Source organism: Dama dama, chromosome 20 (assembly GCF_033118175.1).
Source record: "Dama dama isolate Ldn47 chromosome 20, ASM3311817v1, whole genome shotgun sequence".
NCBI classification, from domain to species: domain Eukaryota; kingdom Metazoa; phylum Chordata; class Mammalia; order Artiodactyla; family Cervidae; genus Dama; species Dama dama.
In genome coordinates, this window is record NC_083700.1 from 94,945,036 (window position 1) to 94,962,509 (window position 17,474).

Consider the following 17,474-nt stretch of genomic DNA (forward strand, 5'->3'; position numbering starts at 1 on the left):
TAACGTGTGAGATGAGTGCAGTTGTGTGGTAGTTTGAGCATTCTTTGGCGTTGCCTTTCTTTGGGATTGGAAGGAAAACTGACCTTTTCCAGTCCTGTGGCCACTGCTGAGTTTTCCAAATTTGCTGGCATATTGAGAGCAGCATCATCTTTAGGATTTGAAATAACTCCTTGGAAGGGAAGTTATGACCAACCTAGACAGCATATTAAAAAGCAGAGACATTACTTTGTCAACAAAGGTCTGTCTAGTCAAGGCTATGGTTTTTCCAGTCATCATGTATGGATGTGCAAGTTGGACTATAAAGAAAGCTGAGCGCAGAATTGATGCTTTTGAACTGTGGTGTTGGAGAAGACTCTTGAAAGTCCCTTCGACTGCAAGAAGATTCAACCAGTCCATCCTAAAAGAGATCAGTCCTGAATATTCATTGGAAGGACAGATGTTGAAGCTGAAACTCCAGTGCTTTTGGTTCCCTGATGCAAAGAGCTCACTCATTTGAAAAGACCCTGATGCTGGGAAAGATTGAGGGCAGGAGGAGAAGGGGATGACAGAGGATGAGATGGTTGGATGGCATCACCAACTCAGTGAATGTGAGTTTGGATAAACTCTGGGAGTTGTTGATGGACAGGGAGGCCTGGCATTCTGCAGTTCATGGGGTCACAAAGAGTCAGACACAACTGAACGACTGAACTGAACTGAATTGAAATTCCATCACCTCCACTAGCTTCGTTCATAGTGATGCTTCCTAAAGTCCGCTTGACTTCTCATTCCAGATGTCTGGCCCTAGGTGAGTGATCATACCACTGTGATTATCTTGGTCATGAAGATCTTTTTTGTATAGTTCTTCTGTGTATTCTTGCCACCTCTTCTTAATATCTTCTGCTTCTGTTAGGTACATACCATTTCTGTTCTTTATTGAACCCATCTTTGCATGAAATGTTCCGTTGGTATCTCTGATTTTCTTGAAGAGATCTCTAGTCTTTCCCATTCTATTGCTTTCCTCTATTTCTTTGTACTGATCACTGAGGAAGGCTGTCTTATCTCTCCTTGCTATTCTTTGGAACTCTGCATTCAAATGGGTATATGTTTCCTTTCCTCCTTTGCTTTTGGCTTCTCTTCTTTTCACAACTGTTTGTAAGGCCTCCTCAGACAGACATTTTGCTTTTTTGCATTTCTTTCTCTTGGGGATGGTCTTGATCCCTGTCTCCTTACAATGTCGTGTACCTCTGTCCATAGTTCATCAGGCACTGTCTTTCAGATCTAGTCCCTTGAATCTGTTTCTCACTTCTACTGTATAATCATAAGGGATTTGATTTCAGTCATACCTGAATGGTTAGTGGTTTCCCCTAGTTTCTTCAATTTAAGTCTGTATTTGGCAATGAGGAGTTCATAATCTGAGCCACAGTTAGCTCCTGGTCTTGTTTTTGCTGACTGTATAGAGCTTCTCCTTCTTTGGCTGCAAAGGTTATGATGAATCTAATTTCGGTATTGACCATCTGGTGATGACCATGTGTAGAGTCTTCTTTTGTGTTGTTGGAAAAGGGTGTTTGCTATGACCAGTGCGTTCTCTTGGCAAAACTTTGTTAGCCTTTGCCCTGCTTCATTCTGTACTCCAAGGCCAAATTTGCCTGTTACTCCAGGTGTTTCTTGACTTCCTGCTTTTGTATTCCAGTCCTCTATAATGAAAAGGACCTCTTTTTTAGGTGTTAGTTCTAGAAGGTGTTGTAGGTTTTCATAGAACCATTCAACTTCAGCTTATTCAGCATTATTAGTTGAGGCATAGACTTGGATTACTGTGATACTGAATGGTTTTCCTTGGAAATGAACAGAAATCATTCTGATGTTTTTGAGATTGCATCCAAGTACTGCATTTCAGACTCTTTTCTTGACTATGATGGCTACTCCATTTATATTAAGGGATTCTTGCACACAGTGGTATATATAATGGTCATCTGAGTTAAATTCACCCATTCCAGTCCATTTTAGTTCGCTGATTCCTAAAATGTTGATGTTTATTCTTGCCATCTCCTGTTTGACCACGTCTAATTTGCCTTGATTCATGGACCTAACACTCCAGGTTCTTATACAATATTTCTCTTTACAGCATAGGACTTTACTTCCATCACCAGTCACATCCACAACTGGGTGTAGTTTTTGCTTTGGCTCAGTCTCTTCATTCTTTCTGGAGTTATTTCGCCACTGATCTCCAGTAGCATATTGGGCACCTACCGACCTAAAGATAGGGAGTTTATCTTTCAGTGTCCTATCTTTTTGCCTTTTCATATTGTTCATGGGGTTCTCAAGGCAAGAATACTGAAGTGGTTTGCCATTCCCTTCTCCAGTGGAGCACATTTTGTCAGAGCTCTCCTCCATGACCCGTCCATCTTGGGTGGCCCTACATGGCATGGATCATAGTTTCACTGAGTTAGACAAGGCTGTGGTCCATGTGATCAGATTGGTTAGTTTTCTGTGACTGTGGTTTTCAGTCTGTTTGCTCTCTGACAGAGAAGGATAAGAGGCTTATGAAAGCTTCCTGAATGGATAGAACTAACATATGTTCCAGCAATCCCACTTCTGGATATATATCCAGAGAAAACCGTAATTCAAAAAGATACATTCACCAATGTTCAGTGTAGCACTATTTACAATAGTCATGACATGGAAACAAACTAAAGAGCCATTGACAAATGAACGGATAAAGAAGATATGGTACGTATATGCAAGGGAATATTATTCAGCCATAAAAGTTGAAATAATGCCATTTGCAGCAACATAAATGGACCTGGAGATTGTTTTACTGAGTGAAGTAAGTCAGACAGAAAGAAAACTATCAAATGATGTTGCTTATATGTGTTATGCCCAATGTCCGAATCCCCGAGCGGGAAGAGAGAAGGCCTCCAAGACAATGCAACTCACAAAAAGGGAAGTTTATTGCTGACTCGAGTCAGGGCTCATGCCACATCCAACGCAGTGGTGCGGGGTCAGAGAGCCCCAAGCCCAGGCTGTTACACAAATTTATAGGGTGAGCACACGCTGTTGGTAGTTGGTTTAAGTGGATTGGTTACAAGTTTGCAAAGCAATTTCATTGGTCAAACACACTTAAAACTTTCGCATGCACGGGACTTTCCCGGGGGTTTCCGCCCCGTTCCTAATTGGCAAACAGCGGTCAGTGTTAAGCTGATTGGTTGTATCCAGGTGGCCTGATAATCTTACCACCCAGAAGTAGGAAGGCCTACGCCTAATCTAAGCTGCCTGCCGTGGCGTTACTTCTGCTTGCCTCACATATGTGGACTCTAAAAAATAGTAAAACTTATTTTTTAATCTAAAACATATTTACAAAACAGCCACAGATGAGGAAACAAGCTTATGGCTACCAGGGAGGAAAGGATGTGGGGGGTAAACTGAAGACTGGGATTGACACATGCACACTACTGTATATGAAACAGGGGCTTCTCTGGTAGCTCAGGTGGTAAAGAATCCACCCGCAATTCAGGAGACTCGGGTTCGGTTTCTGGGTCAGAAAGATCCCTGCAGAAGGAAATGGCAACTCATTCCAGTATTCTTGCTTCGGAAATCCCATGGACAGAGGCTACAGTCCATGGAGTCACAAGAATCTGACACAACTAGTGACTAAACCACCACCACATGTATGAAATAGATAAATAGTAAGGGCCTGTTGTATAGCAAAGGAAACTCTTCTCAATACTGTATCAGTATTAAGGACAGAGTATTAATACTCTGTCCTTTATTAAGTACCTAGCCTGGTGGACTTTTAGCTGGTCTCTGCTTTTCTATTTTCTTGAAATTTATGTCTTGATCCTATTCAGAGGGAAAATTTTGGAGGATCTAGAAAGATACTAGAGAAGACTCTACACATGGACATCACCAGATGGTCAACACAAAAATCAGATTGATTATATTCTTTGCGGCCAAAGATGGAGAAGCTCTATACACTCAGCAAAAACAAGACTGGGAGCTGACTGTGGCTCAGATTATGAACCACTTATTGCCAAATTCAGACTGAAATTGAAGAAAGTAGGGAAAACCACTAGACCATTCAGGTATGACCTAAATAAAATCCCTTATGATTATACAGTGGAAGTGAGAAATAGATTTAAGGGGACTAGATCTTATAGACAGAATGCCTGATGAACTATGAACGGAGGTTCATGACAATGTACAGGAGACAGGGATCAAGACAATCCCCATGGAAAAGAAATGCAAAAAAAGCAAAATGTATGTCTGAGGAGGCCTTACAAATAGCTGTGAAAAGAAGAAAAGTGAAAAGCAAAGGAGAAAAAGAAAGATATTCCCATTTGAAAGCAGAGTTCCAAAGAATAGCAAGGAGATATAAGAAAGCCTTCCTCAGCGATCAATGCAAAGATAGAGGAAAACAACAGAATGGGAAAGACTAGAGATCTCTTCAAGAAAATTAGAGATACAAAGGGAACATTTCATGCAAAGATGGGCTCTAATAAAGGACAGAAATGGTATGGACCTAACAGAAGCAGAAGATATTAAGAAGAGGTGGCAAGAATACACAGAAGAACTATACTAAAAAGATCTTCATGACCAAGATAATCACAGTGGTATGATCACTCACCTAGAGCCAGACATCTGGAATGAGAAGTCAAGCGGACTTTAGGAAGCATCACTATGAACAAAGCTAGTGGAGGTGATGGAATTTCAATTCAGTTCAGTTCAGTCGTTCAGTTGTGTCTGACTCTTTGTGACCCCATGAACTGCAGAATGCCAGGCCTCCCTGTCCATCAACAACTCCCAGAGTTTATCCAAACTCACATTCACTGAGTTGGTGATGCCATCCAACCATCTCACCCTCTGTCATCCCCTTCTCCTCCTGCCCTCAATCTTTCCCAGCATCAGGGTCTTTTCAAATGAGTGAGCTCTTTGCATCAGAGAACCAAAAGTACTGGAGTTTCAGCTTCAACATCTGTCCTTCCAATGAATATTCAGGACTGATCTCTTTTAGGATGGACTGGTTGAATCTTCTTGCAGTCGAAGGGACTCTCAAGAGTCTTCTCCAACACCATAGTTCAAAAGCATCAATTCTGTGCTCAGCTTTCTTTATAGTCCAACTCTGACATCCATACATGACTACTGGCAAAACCATAGCCTTGACTAGACAGACCTTTATTGGCAAGGTAGTGTCTCTGCTTTTAAATATGCTCACAAGCTAGTAAAGTAATGCTCAAAATTCTCCAAGGCAGGCTTCAGCAATACATGAACCGTGAACTTCCAGATGTTCAAGATGGTTTTAGAAAAGGTAGAGGAACCAGAGATCAAACTGCCAACATCAGATGGATCATCAAAAAGCAAGAAAGTTCCAGAAAAACATCTATTTCTGCTTTATCGACTATGCCAAAGCCTTCGACTGTGTGGATCACAATAAACCGTGGAACATTCTGAAAGAGATGGGAATACCAGACCATTTGACCTGCCTCTTGAGAAATATATATGCAGGTCAGGAAGCAACAGTTAGAACTGGACTTGGAACGACAGACTGGTTCCAAATAGGAAAAGGAGTACATCAAGGCTGTATATTGTCACCTTGCTTATTTAACTTATATGCAGAGTACATCATGAGATATGCTGGGCTGGAAGAAGCACAAGCTGGAATCAAGATTGCCAGGAGCAATATCAATAACCTCAGATATGCAGATGATACCACCGTTATGGCAGAAAGTGAGGAGGAACTAAAAAGCCTCTTGATGAAAGTGAAAGAGGAGAGTGAAATGTTGACTTAAAGCTCAACATTCAGAAAACTAAGATCATGGCATCTGGTCCCATCACTTCATGGGAAATAGATGGGGAGACAGTGGAAACACTGTCGGACTTTATTTTTGGGAGCTCCAAAATCATTGCAGATGGTGATTGCAGCCATGAAATTAAAAGATGCTTACTCCTTAGAAGGAAAGTTATGACTAACTTAGATAGCTTATTAAAAAGCAGAGACATTACCTTGCCAACAAAGGTCCGTCTAGTCAAGGCTATGGTTTTTCCAGTGGTCATGTATGGATGTGAGAGTTGGACTGTGAAGAAAGCTGAGCACCGATGAATTTATGCTTTTGAACTGTGGTGTTGGAGAAGACTTTTGAGAGTCCCTTGGACTTCAAGGAGATCCAGCCAGTCCATCCTAAAGGAGACCAGTCCTGGGCGTTCACTGGAAGGACTTATGCTTCGGTTAAAACTCCAATACTTTGGCCACCTTATGTGAAGAGCTGACTCATTGGAAAAGGCCCTGATGCTGGGAGGGATTGGGGGCAGGAGGAGAAGGGGACGACAGAGGATGAGATGGCTGGATGGCATCACTAACTCAATGCACATGAGTTTGTGTGATCTCTGGGAGTTGGTGATGGACAGGGAGGCCTGGTGTGCTGCGACTCATGGGGTCACAAAGAGTTGGACATGACTGAGCGACTGAACTGAACTGAGAAAGATACTAAAAAAGTAAGGTGGTCCTATAGGTGGTATTTAGAGAGAATGTTAAAAGCCCATTGATACCTAGAAAGCTAGGAACTCAGCAGGTACATATATGAATCAAGTACATGGTATGTCCTGGCTAATATTCTCACCTTTTGGTTACTATCTCCCTTCCCAGAGAAGTTCACAGTGAATGGCATAGAGGGCCCAATCTTGGCTCCACTGGGTGGGAAAGTGGAGCTCAGTTGCCAGCTGTCCCCACCACAGAGTGCAGAACACATGGAGATACGCTGGTTCCGGAACCACTACAAAAAACCTGTTCACCTGTACAAAGATGGTAAAGACTTGTATGGAGAAACCATCTCTAATTACGTGGAGCGGACAGAGCTCCTCACAGACGCCATTGGAGAGGGTGAGGTGACCCTCAGAATCTTTAGGGTGAATGCTGATGATGATGGGACGTACCACTGTTTCTTCAAAGATGGTGATTTCTATGAGGAGGCCATCACAGAGGTAAAGGTCACAGGTAAGGATGAATCCCTCTGACACTTCTATGCATTCATGATTCTCAGTCCACCTGAGGCTGATTATTAAGAATATTCTCAATATTTCTAACCGTTTCATAGTCAGGGTTTAGTTAGCAAGTTCAGATTCATATATTTAGTCTTTAAATGGGGAAAAGTGGAGGATTAAGAATGCAAATTTTGTGTGTGCACACATTAGCTTTATCAGCAAGAACTGCCTGTTTTCCCATGTCCATATGCACTGTTAGATCTGTAAAGTATCAACAGAATCCTTTTAAGGATTTATTACTATTTTTTCCAATTATTTTTGGCAACACTTTAGTAAAACCTGACTCTAGAAGTGACCTAACTCTTTACAATTGTCTTTTTAATGATCATTCTTCTTCCCATTTCTCCTTGACTCAATTTACTGACTACTTAGTTCTAAATCAAACTAATGAAAAGGAAAGGAGAAAAGGAAAGATATCCCTATCTGAATGCAGAGTTCCAAAGAATAGCAAGGAGATATAAGAAAGCCTTCCTCAGTGATCAGCACAAAGAAATAGAGGAAAACAACAGAATGGGAAAGACTAGAAATCTCTTCAAGAAAATTAGAGATAGCAAGGGAATATTTCATGCAAAGATGGGTTCTAATAAAGGACAGAAATGGTATGAACCTAACAGAAGCAGAAGATATTAAGAAGAGGTGGCAAGAATACACAGAAGAACTATACAAAAAAGATCTTCACGACCCAGATAATCATGATGGTGTGATCACTGACCTAGAGCCAGACATCCTGGAATGTGAAGTCAAGTGGGCCTTAGAAAGCATCACTATGAACAAAGTGAGTGGAGGTGATAGAATTCCAGTTGAGCTATTTCAAATCCTAAAAGATGATGCTGTGAAAGTGCTGCACTCAATATGCCAGCAAATTTGGAAAACTCAGCCGTGGCTGGAAAAGGTCAGTTTTCATTCCAATCACAAAGAAAGGCAATGCCAAAGAATGCTCAAACTACTGCACAATTACACTTATCTCACACACTAGTAAAGTAATGCTCAAAATTCTCCAAGCCATGCTTTAGCAAGAACTTCCAGATGTTCAAGATGGTTTTAGAAAAGGCAGAAAAACCAGATATCAAGTTGCCAATATGCTCTGGATCATCAAAAAGCAAGAGAGTTCCAGAAAAACATCTATTTCTGCTTTATCGACTATGCCAAAGCCTTCGACTGTGTGGATCACAATAAACTGTGGAACATTCTGAAAGAGATGGGAATACCAGAACTGACCTGCCTCTTGAGAAATATATATGCAGGTCAGGAAGCAACAGTTAGAACTGGACTTGGAACGACAGACTGGTTCCAAATAGGAAAAGGAGTACATCAAGGCTGTATATTGTCACCCTGTTTATTTAACTTATATGCAGAGTACGTCATGAGATATGCTGGGCTGGAAGAAGCACAAGCTGGACTCAAGATTGCTGGGAGAAATATCAATAACCTCAGATATGCAGATGATACCACCGTTATGGCAGAAAGTGAAGAGGAACTAAAAAGCCTCTTGATGAAAGTGAAAGAGGAGAGTGAAAAAGTTGGCTTATTGCTCAACATTCAGAAAACTAAGATCTTGACATCTGGTCCCATCACTTCATGCCAAATAGTTGGGGAAACAGTGAAAACAGTGACAAGCTTTACTTCTTTGCACTCCAAAATCACTGCAGATGGTGACCGCAGCCATGATATTAGAAGACACTTACTCCTTGGAAGGAAAGTTATGACCAACCTAGACAGCATATTAAAAAACATAGATATTAATTTGCCAACAAAGGTCCGTCTAGTCAAGGCTATGGTTTTTCCAGTAGTCATGTATGGATGTGAGAGTTGGACCATAAAGAAAGCTGAGCACAGGAGAATTGGTGCTTTTGAACTGTGGTGTTGGAGAAGACTCTTGAGAGTCCCTTGGACTAAGGAGATCCAAGCAGTCCATCCTAAAGGAGATCAGTCCTGGGTGTTCATTGGACAAGCTGATGTTGAAGCTGAAACTCCAATACTTTGGCCACCTCACGTGAAGAGTTGACTCATTGGAAAAAGACCCAGATGCTGGGAAAGGTTGAAGGCAGGAGGAGAAGGGGACAGCAGAGGAAGAGATGGTTGGATGACATCACTGACTCAATGGAGATGAGTTTGAGTATACTCCGGGAGTTGGTGATGAACAGAGAGGCCTTGTGTGCTGTGATCCGTGGGGTCGCGAAGAGTCGGACACGACTGAGTGACTGAACTGAACTGAACTAGTTCTAAATCTAGTTCAAAAAGCCTTATCCACAATCTTCCATGTCCTCCAAAATGCCTCGAAGTTAATTGAAGGGGTTCCCAAATGTGAAGGCATAAGGGTAGTGTCCAAGGCCCATTCACACATAACATTTTCATTGGCTATTGTGACACCCATCTGTATTGCCTAGAACTAACCTATCCAATGTGATAGCCACTAGCCATAGGTGGCTACTTCAATTTTTATTTAATAAAATTAAAAGTAAAAATTAAATAAAATTGAAAATTTAGTTCTTTAATCTCATTGATTGCATTTTAGGTGCTAAAGTCTCCTGTAGCAAAACACTACTGATTGGACCACAGATATATGGAATATTTCCATCACTGCAGAAATTTTAACAGACATTAAATTAAAGTAACTTTAATATAAAGTAAAATGGAGTAATTTTTTAAATCTCTGCTCATTCTTTGTTCACAGTTTAGGCAAGTCTTACATCCCCAGCAACATACTGAAATTTTTCAAAAATTTGTTTATTTTCTCTAAACCGATACATAGGAATTTATTTTGATAATATTGTGTTAGCCAAAAAGTTTGTTCTGGTTGGCCAAACGAAATTTTTGGCCAACCCAATGGTAATATGTTACCTATTTTATGCAAAGAGCACATAAATTAAAGTTTCAATTAAAGCTGCAAAGTAGACTTTATGCTATTTACTATTTAATAATAAATTATAGTAATGCATATGAGACTAATGATGAAAATATAAGAAAAATGTTACACTATAAATTCTATGAGGACTGAGATCTTGATTGTTTTTGTTCATCCATGACCTAACTCAGTCTCCTAGGTTTAGAAAATTATCAATAAATATTTTTGACTGACTAAATGAATGATCAAACAAATACACTGTCCTGATCTTTTTAGGATTGGGGTGTTAGTTTGTATAGTGCAACCCTTCAGTCTGGCTTAGCCTGTTTCCCTTTTGATTAGCTCGTAGAAACAAACAGAACCTTACAGTGCTTAGCAGTCAGTATATCTACAGGCATAAGATTTAAAGTGGAAAGAGGCTTTTCCTACTCTCTTGTATTTCCCCAACCCATCACCTGAATCTTGTTTTCCCTTTTCTTTCCAACAGCTACAAGCCTAGAAACGCAGATTCTGGTGCATCCTCCTAATACCAAAGGTCTTTTAGTGGAGTGCAATTCAGGAGGTTGGTTCCCACAGCCTCAAATGGAATGGAGAGACAGCAGAGAAAATATCATCCCACCTTCCTCAAAATCCCATTCACAGGATACAGACAAATTGTTCAACATGAAGATGACCCTTCTATTACAGAGCACCCATGGGAATATCACCTGCTACCTTCGAAACCCTGTAACTGGTCAAGAGGAGAAGACAAGCATTGTCCTATCAAGTGAGATCTGTGTGTTTGTTCTTCAGATGATGGCCAATGTCATCAAATTTATAAACTAATGAGAAAAATAAATATACTCTCTTCACTTGGTTTTTTAGGATACTATATTCTCTTGGCTTTGTTCACCTACTTGCTTATTTTCTTCCTTATTCTCTTCTGCTACTTTATCTTTTTAACTCTGACTTTTTGATAATACAAGTTTCCCAAGGGATAGTCTTTGAGCCTTTTTTTTTTTTTAAATCTACTGTGGGCTTCCCTGACAGCTCAGTTGGTAAAGAATCCACTTGCAATACAGGAGACACCAGTTCAATTCCTGGGTCAGGAAGATCTGCTGGAGAAAGGATAGGCTACCCATTCCTTATTCTTGGGCTTCCCTTGTGGCTCAGCTACTAAATAATCCACCTGCAATGCAGGAGATCTGGGTCCAATCCCTGGGTTGGGAAGATCCCCTGGAGAAGGGAAAGGCTACCCACTGCAGTATTCTGGCCTGGAGAATTCCATGGACTGTATAGACGATGGGGTCGCAAAGAGTTGGACATGACTGAGCGACTTTCACTTTTCTCTAGTGTGACTTAATTCCATCTCATGGTTTAACACGAAATCATAATAACTCCTCAAATGATATATTTTATCCAGACCTCTCTCCCAAACCCTAATCTCATCTTTAAATTCAACATGTCAGTACTGACATCTAGTAAATATTGTGAATGAAACAGATCCATAATTAACCCCTTAATTACCTGTTAACTTGTGTGATTTACTGCCTTTCCAGTCACACTTCATATTTTTAGTTTCTTAGAAAAAAATCCTTGAAATCATCCTTGACTCCCATTTTTCTCTTGTATTCTATATCACATGTGTCAAGAGATAATACTAGTTTTACTTATAAAATATACCCAGAGTCTCACCACTTCTTACCACCTGTCCAAATCAAAAACACTATTGTCCATGGTCTGAATACTGGCAATAGCATCTATAAAGTTCTCCCTACTTCTTCTCCTGTCCACAACAGTATATTTTCATCATATGGATATCAGGACCCATTTAAAACATGAAATATATGTCACCCTTTGTTTAAAACCCTGCAATGATTCCCCATTTTATTCTAAGTAAAATGACCCACAACGCCCTGTACTGCCTGTGCTCCTGTTCCCTACCTGACCCATCTCTTACTGTTCTCTTGTGCCTCTTCTAGTCCAATTGCACAGACCTCCTTGCTGTTCCCCAACTGAGACAGAACTGTTCCTGCTTTGGGGTCTTTGCTCCCATTGTTCCTTCTTGCCAGAATGCTATAATTCCAATAAATTACCTATCTCCTTCAAGTCTGTATTTGTCTCACCTTTAAATTAAATTTTGAATTAAATTTATTTGAATTTATTAAATTTATTTGAATTAAATTTGAATTAAAGACCATTTTGACAAACCAACTTGAACAAAAACACAACTTGTACCACTCCCTCTACCTGGGATTTCCTATCACCTTACTGTCTTTTCATTTTTCTTTTTTATATAGTAGTATCACCTTTTAACCTACTATATAGATTATTTATTATGTTTTTTGTTTATCACTTATCTATCTCCTTTTCTAAAACAGAGGTAGAGATCTTGGTTGTACTTGATATACCCCAGCCTCTTCAAACATTTCACGGCACGTAGTTGATAAGCAAAAAATAATAGGTACTTGAAAGATTGAAATAAAACAAAATGAATGCCTTGGAAACTGCTAAGTAACTGTACATGTATTAGTATTTGTATATGTCTGTGAAATTAATGTTGGAGCCAAATACTGAGAGGGATAATCTCAATTCAAGAGAATTGAGACTGAATAATTGAATAATCCCAATTCAAGATTATTATAATAGGAATAAGTCCCCAACAGGTTTAGCAATTTACTACTTTTAGAATACTTTTGTGTTTATTTCTCTGGGGAGAAAAATATCACATTCCCAGTGAAATGACAGGTATCTATGTACAGTATGTGCAAATCCGCAAACAAAAGCAGATGCTTGTTCATGTGAATAGGAGAGAAGGAAAGTTTACATGATCTCTAAATGTATTCAAGAAGAATAATGCCAGACCCAGGAACACATTGGAGAACTCAGGACCACACATAAACTGGTTGCTTAAACAAAAAGACTAAAGGACTGAGTTGGTCTGAGGCTTAGTGGGAAGAAACCAGCCCTACCTCTAGGGGAGCATGAGATAGAACGGATGGGAAGAATTGGAATGAGCAGTCTTCACTCACCTTTGCTCCAGTCTCAAACTTAATCACGTTTGGCTTAGTCCCACTTCAGACTCTTGGTCGCTTTTCACTCACCCAGTTATAAATGCCTCCCCAAACTTGCTTAGGTCTAATATCTCAGCATTGTGAGGTCTTGAATGCTTTGGATGACTCTATTTCAGATAAACTGTTTCTATGGAGTACAGTTTGGAAGTTGATTCTGGGCTTAACTCTGGCTATACTGTTGACCTCTACCATGGTCTCCAGTGTTGCTCTACATCGTAGATTGCAAAGTAAGTGGGTTTGAAGGGTGGGAGATGTAAAGGGGGAAGGGGGAGCTAAAGCTGCATGACCCTTGATTTCCAAGCCTGTGTGCCTCAGAAAGTTCTGAATTTTTAGGTCTTTACTAGATGTATGCTCTTCACCATTCCTCGACCTTCTGACAATGCTGTGTGTCTGAAAGTCTGGGCTTTCTTGTACCTCAATCAAATTCAAATTATTTTTTTTCCTATGGTGATAGCTTTCCCAACAAACTGGGAGAGCTTTTAAACATTTAGCATTTAGCATTTGACACAGTTTACACATATCTCTCACTTGACTGCTTAAATGGTACAATGACTCCGTCAGGGCAGGAAATAAAGTCCTGATTGCACGGGGCAGAAACAGCTGCATAGAGGTCACTTAAATAGTACACAGCATCAGGAAAATAGAGCATACAGGGAGAGTTACTCCAGGTAGCTTACCTTTCCCAGGGAGAAAGTTTTCATCCATCTCAACCAAGCTGCTTTGTGGGAAATGGACTTGGAGGATTTAGGGGGAAATTTTAACACACAACAAAAATAGCTGTTCATGACTCGAAGGTGTACTCAGTTTTAAAACCTTCAAATTCAACATGTCCATTATCATATGTAAAATAGATGACCAGTGCAAGTTTGATGCCTGAAGCAGGGCACCCAAAGCCAGTGCTCTGGGACAGCTCAGAGGGATAGGGTGGGAAGGGAGGTGGGAGGGGTTTCAGGATGGGGGGGAGGGGGAACACATGTATGCCTGTGGCCCATTCGTGTTCACGGATGGCAAAAACCATCACAATGTTGTAATTATCCTCCAATTAAAATAAATAAATTAGACCTTCAAATTCACAGATCCTTTCTGGTATAGCTCTCTTTCAAGACTACATTCTTCTGAGGTCTCTTTCTAGCTGAAAACCTGGACTTCCACAAAGCCTCTCTCTTTAGTAGCTCAGTGTTCTGCATGTTCTCTAGGAGCACAGATAAGAGCGGCCAGAAACAGCTCACAATCTCCACTACGTTCGAGAGCCTGTACTGAATACTGTCTTCCTGTTACCCGACACACAGGTGAGCAGAACTCCTCCCAGGTCCCTTGGTGTATGGTTCTGTGTCCTATAGAGGTACTTCTCTTTATGGCTGGATGCCACATTTTTGATGTTGATAAGGAGACAAAAATGAGAGCCATTTATGCCACCATGATGCTCATGAATCTTCGTATCCCAGATTTTAAACATTAAGTTAGACTGTGCATGTGTGTCTGCTAAGTTGCTTTAGTCATGTCCAACTCTTTGTGACCCTATGGACTGTAGCTCACCAGTCTTACCTGTCCATGGGATTCTCCAGGCAAGAATACTGGAGTGGGTTGCCTTGCCCTTCTCCAGGGGATCTTCCCAATCCAGGAATTGAACCCACATCTCCTACATTGGCAGGCAGATTCTTTACCCAGTGAGCCATCTGGGAAGCCCTAGACTATGCATAATACTCCACAGTGGAGGAATGGGCACCACTTGTGTTGTTAAGCCCCCATGTAATAGAGTATTTTCATGGGAAGACTAGATAGCCAAATGACACCACAATGATGTGTGCTAAATAAGATTTTAAGCAGTATGTTGTCTAATAACCCTTTCATGAGATTCTTACTTTCAGAGCTCTTATGATCTCTTAGGCAGCTTAGAGGTCTCCAGACCTATCCTACTCTGGCCTATTTTGAATCTAGATATAAAAAGGACTAGTGCATAGCTCTGTCTCACTCTCCCTAATGCAGCACACTGATTGATGGGCTAGAGGAAGAAAAAGAAAAATGAGTTACTTTCCTCTGGGTCTGTTTAGCTTCAGCCCCAAACCACTCCCATCCTAGAAACAGCTCTGCTTTTGTCCCAGTGATCAACAGCTTTAGACCTAAGCCTTTAGATATTTGGGATCCGCTAGTCCTAAGCCTTAGTCCTATATTTCTTGCCCCCCCACCCTCAGTCCTATTCTAAATAAATACAAAGGGATGGCATTAAACTATAAATCTTATTTTTCTGGTGCATTTCCCCCAATCCGAAGTATCTCCACACCAATAACTGATGGTGATCTTCCTCTTTTTTTTTTTTTCAGATTGCTCCTGCAATGCAGTACCTCCTTTGTCAGTGGGCATACTAATAGTCTCGACTTCATTCATTATGATTGTCTCCCTCATTTGCTATTTGCATTACAAAAAAAGAGGTATGTGGGACCAAAAAGATGAGAACTTTGTGAAAATATCTCCAAGTGCTCAGTATCTGGTAAAACATTTGCCAAAGAGTAACAAAGCTGTTTATCTGAAAGCTTGGGTTTCTTCTTGTACCTCAAATATTTGCTTGAATTCCATGAACAATAAATTTTTGGACCTCATGTCACTGGATTTGGATTCCAGCCTCCAGAATTTTGTTGGTTTAATGATACAAACTGCTGATGCCTCTTCTCCCTAGCAAAAGAAAATATTTCCTTCAGTAAAATAGCTATATTTTGCCAAAAATCCAGCCAATTCTTCCTGTACTTTTAGCTTAGAGGAGATAATAATTCAGTATATCTTAAACGTTGGGGGTTATAGATTACTTTAAGAGACTGATACAAAGAAGAAAAGTCTCCTTCTCAAAATGATTTATATGTCTACAGATATTTTGCTTAAGTTTATGGTCTGTTTTCAGGTTTCCCTGGTGGCTCAGATGGTAAAGAATCTGCCTGCAATGCAGGAAACCTGGGTTTGATCCCTGGGTCAGGAAAATCCCCTGGAGAAGGGAATGGCTACCCACTCCAGTATTCCTCCCTGGTGAATTCCATGGACGGAGGAGCCTGGCAGGCTATAGTCCGTGGGGTCGCCAAGAGCCAGACACGACTGAGCGACTAACACTACTAACACTCATGGTCTGTATGGACAACTGAAACTGATCCTTCTCTTTGACTCTCTTTGAAGGTGAAGTTGAAAGGGCAATTGTAAAAGTTTGGGGATAGCTGAACCCAGTATATTTTAAAACGGGTCCTTAGCTCCATCTTTGAGGTCCCCATGCACAAAGTGGGGCTGAACTATTCAGAGGATTTTATTTATTAATTTTCTCCTATGCAATAAAGACAAAATAGTCTTAGATAAGACTAGACTGAAACTGCTTTTATATTTCACTTTAAGAAAAGCCATACCTGAATCTTGCTTTGCATGTTAGCCAACTAAATACTCTCTCCATTTGTGCTTGAGGAAAGGAGCAAGATACTATGATAATAGCTAGTACATATTAAATATTTCTTATGTGCTGTATGGATTTTATAATGTTAATACATTTACTCTTCAGTGAACTAGATTTTAAATGTGATAAAATCTGGAACACAAAGAAGTTGAATAACTATTCACACAGCTAAGTAATGGCAATGCCCAGACCCCAACCAGGCACTTAGACCTCTGTTTCAATAACTCTAGTGTACTGTTCCTCTATGGAAAGACTAAAAATAAAATTAAAAAGAAAGAGATATTTAGTCAGCAGTCTTGTGAAAAAGAATTGATCATTACAGGGAAATATTGCCTGGGTACTTAGTGATTTATGAGGCTTCCGTTGGATATAACAGAAAACCCCAAGAATAGGTTGCAAGTCACTGTCATTGTCGAAGCAGACCTGGAATCCTTATGAGTGAGTCTGGGAATTAAAATTTTATTTTTGCTTACTCTAACTTGAAGACCTAAAACTAAGTCATTGATCACAGAGGCCTCCACCCACAGTGCTCACAACTCCTGGTAATTAGGCAAATAACACCTATCCACTAATCTCTTTTCTAATTGCTACTGAACTTTCTTCTCCTTACTTAAAATGGACTTTTCCCCGTGGATATTGCTTCCTCTATAACCATCTCATTTAGCAGCCTCATTCCTAATTTAGACAACTTTCTGTTTGTGGTGACTTTCTGGACTGATTTTCCTTCTTGATGTTTATCAATTCAGAAAATACTTGTCAATTCATTTAACAAATACAAATTTCCAGGAAATTCCACAAACATTGTATATTTTCATTCTTAACATCTTTATGCAGTGTTTATTATTATCTTCACTTTGGAGCTGCAGATACAGCAGAATGTAAAATTTGATCAACTTACATCAGTTGACCCAGCAAAAAATAAAATTATTACTGGGATTCAAATCATGTGTCCCTTAGTCTGAATATTTTACAATAAATCAGATTGCCTTTCTAAATGCAAGTAAATGTTTCTTCACAAGAAATAGCCAGCATTTGAGTCTCCAACAGATATATTCTGCTCTTCTTGCTTTCTGTGGAGGTCATGCACAAAGAAACCTGCAAGAGATGTATACTATTTATTTCCAAGAATCAGTGCCAGACT

At 40.1% G+C, this 17,474-nt stretch overlaps 1 protein-coding gene across 1 annotated transcript in view; it reads left to right on the forward strand.

Annotated features, from left to right (window-relative positions):
• LOC133039991 (putative selection and upkeep of intraepithelial T-cells protein 1 homolog) overlaps nt 1-17,474 on the forward strand; it is a 52,663-nt gene that overhangs the window by 6,095 nt on the left and 29,094 nt on the right. The window contains exons 2-5 of the mRNA XM_061119752.1: nt 6,617-6,964; nt 10,344-10,622; nt 13,026-13,136; nt 15,231-15,338. Coding sequence (XP_060975735.1) covers nt 6,617-6,964; nt 10,344-10,622; nt 13,026-13,136; nt 15,231-15,338 — 846 coding nt within the window. The remainder of the gene's footprint in view (nt 1-6,616; nt 6,965-10,343; nt 10,623-13,025; nt 13,137-15,230; nt 15,339-17,474) is intronic.